This window comes from Polypterus senegalus, chromosome 8 (genome assembly GCF_016835505.1).
Source record: "Polypterus senegalus isolate Bchr_013 chromosome 8, ASM1683550v1, whole genome shotgun sequence".
In the NCBI taxonomy this organism is placed as follows: domain Eukaryota; kingdom Metazoa; phylum Chordata; class Cladistia; order Polypteriformes; family Polypteridae; genus Polypterus; species Polypterus senegalus.
Genome location: NC_053161.1, coordinates 37,418,068 through 37,420,567, shown reverse-complemented (window position 1 = coordinate 37,420,567; position 2,500 = coordinate 37,418,068). Strand labels below are relative to the sequence as shown.

Here is a 2,500-nt window from a genome sequence, read left to right as displayed (position 1 = left end):
ATTTAATATATCTGTAAATAAATGCTCAGGTTAAGCCACAAGTCAAAGAGAACTGTTCACCTACATAAAGAGGGAGTTCAACTGGTGGTTCAAAACATTGTTTTCTAGGTATGCAAGATAATACTAACAAGGTGTAATACCTTCAGTTATTGACATTTTTCAAAAAAGTAACCTACGAATAGACTACTACTTTTAAATGGTTTACACTTAATTTCCCAGTAAACACTTGCGTCTTCCTTAAACAGCACAAGTAGTAAAATTTAATTTAAAACACACTGCATACACACACTTACATATGAGGTGGAGGTGAATATCCTGGACTACTGTTGCCATTGGTGTCAAGATGGTCTAATGAACCATTGAGGTCTTCGTGAGTTGTCTGCAGTAATCCACTGGAGCTGGTGTTTAATAGCCCTGGATTTCCAAGTAAAGGTAAACTACTTTCTGCTAGTGCAGCCTTAAAAATAAACAATTAAATAAATCTGTCAACTAAAATATAAATAAATATATATATAAAAAAAATATATATATATATATATATATATATATATATATATATATATATATATATATATATATATACACACACACACACATACACACACATACAACAATTACATTTTTATACAGTATACACACATATACAAACTTGATTAATAAATACTTAAGAATGCAAAATGTACTGATATAAAACATTCAAAGCTTGCTTGACGCATTCTGATAAATGAAGCATAGTTTATTGAGCATTTATATAATAGTTACACAACAGGAACATAACTACTATATGTTGTTAGTTAGTTTGTTTCAAGGATTTTAAGTCTTTGGCATTTTTCAATTAGAAGTTCTTCTTTGAAATATTTACAATTTATACTTTAAAAACTACTGAAATTATCAAAACTTTCCTGAAAACAAATAATCTTGACATTTTGCCTTTTGTGCATAAAAATTATATACTATAATTAAATTTTAAAGTTTTGGCCATGAGCGCCTTGTTCAGTAATACTATGATGTGAAATCATTTATGACAAGTTAAATAAATATTAATGCATATCCACTTGCATTTTTAGAAGCTGCTATCAATCTAACATTTGAAGTCTTGCTAGAGAAAGGTTCCTGTCTTTGCCACAGGGTGTCCTCCTCGCATCTTTAACATTGGAAGTTACAGTAAACCTTGTCTCAAAACACAATTAACTTATCCTTAATGCTACATATCACTCATTACAAGTTTAAAAACACTGCTATATGCCTAGTCATGTGATGGAAATGCAAAATTACTACATATTTGATACACTGTATATAATGTTTAATATATTATCCCAATTAATTATCAAAAGTAAAGCCACACCAAGTTCAAATACAAAGACTGAAATTATTAAAAAGTACCTGTAAGCTTGCATTAAGAGCTGCTCCATACCCAAGACTAGTAGGTAAGTTTTTAACTAATGTGGGGCTTCTGTAAAGCAGATATACATTGTCACTTACTACAGTAATTTACAAAATGTTTCTTTTATTTCCTTTAAATAATTACTTAGAAAAAAATCAAATACAATTTTTATAACAATAATTCTTAAAGTTTTATTTTTCATTAACAAAAACAAGAAGTCATATTTAGTCTCCTTGGAATTTTAACAGAAAACAAGTGTTCTTTTAAGAAAAAAGGTAAACAGGCAATTTACTCTGTTAACCAATTAGGATGCTAGGTTCACTTTGTGACTCTGCTTGAAATCTAATTTAATTTTGTTTTTTTATTCTTAATGTATATATGTGCATTTACACACAAGAGTGCCATTACTGTTATGTATATTTAAACAATACATAATTTTTCAAACAAAGTTAAAATTTGTTTGGAGTAAAAAAGGCAAATAAATAACAATCTAAAGAAATCTGCAAAAGGAAAGTAATGAACAGACATACATCCAGTTAAAACATACCCTGTTATCTTCTGTGACCTCCGCTTCTGGTACTCCACCTCATCCACTGTCCAAACTGCCCCTTTAACATTTTCTACACGTACAAAACACTTGTGCAGACTCAAGTTATGCCGTACAGCATTCTAATAAAACAAAGGGGGGTTGTAAGGACAGCAGGTAATATTAATATTTCCACTTTATTTTTTTTATCATGTAATTAATTTATATATGCATTTTGATAGTGATATTATAAGATGCTCATTGGTAGCACTAATTAAAAAGGTCTGTAAGAAACTACTTAATGCTATTTTAATGACTATAGTGGCAGAACCTATGTTTCCATGTACTGATCTAAAGTTTGATATGATTACATGTTACTGTATCTTGAAAAATAATTAGGCTGACATACTCCTGTCAGCATTAAAACACACTTAAGCTAAATGATAATTACAAGAAAAATAAGAAAGTGTTAATTTTCACACAGTTGACTATGTAAATGCACAGGGGCCTTAATTCAGGGCCTGACACATTAAATATATTAAAAATATTTTGAAATAAATTAAGTGTTCTAAAAAAAAATGTGAACTGGT

The 2,500-nt window shown here is 29.2% G+C and overlaps 1 protein-coding gene across 13 annotated transcripts in view; it reads right to left on the bottom strand.

The window, feature by feature from the left end:
• Positions 1-2,500, bottom strand: part of foxp2 (forkhead box P2) — a 525,031-nt gene that overhangs the window by 5,124 nt on the left and 517,407 nt on the right. For all 13 annotated transcript variants that reach the window (XM_039760959.1, XM_039760966.1, XM_039760965.1 and 10 more), the window contains 3 exons: positions 1,932-2,053; positions 1,384-1,453; positions 294-457 (listed from right to left, as the gene is read on the bottom strand). In XM_039760959.1, coding sequence (XP_039616893.1) covers positions 294-457; positions 1,384-1,453; positions 1,932-2,053 — 356 coding nt within the window. The remainder of the gene's footprint in view (positions 1-293; positions 458-1,383; positions 1,454-1,931; positions 2,054-2,500) is intronic.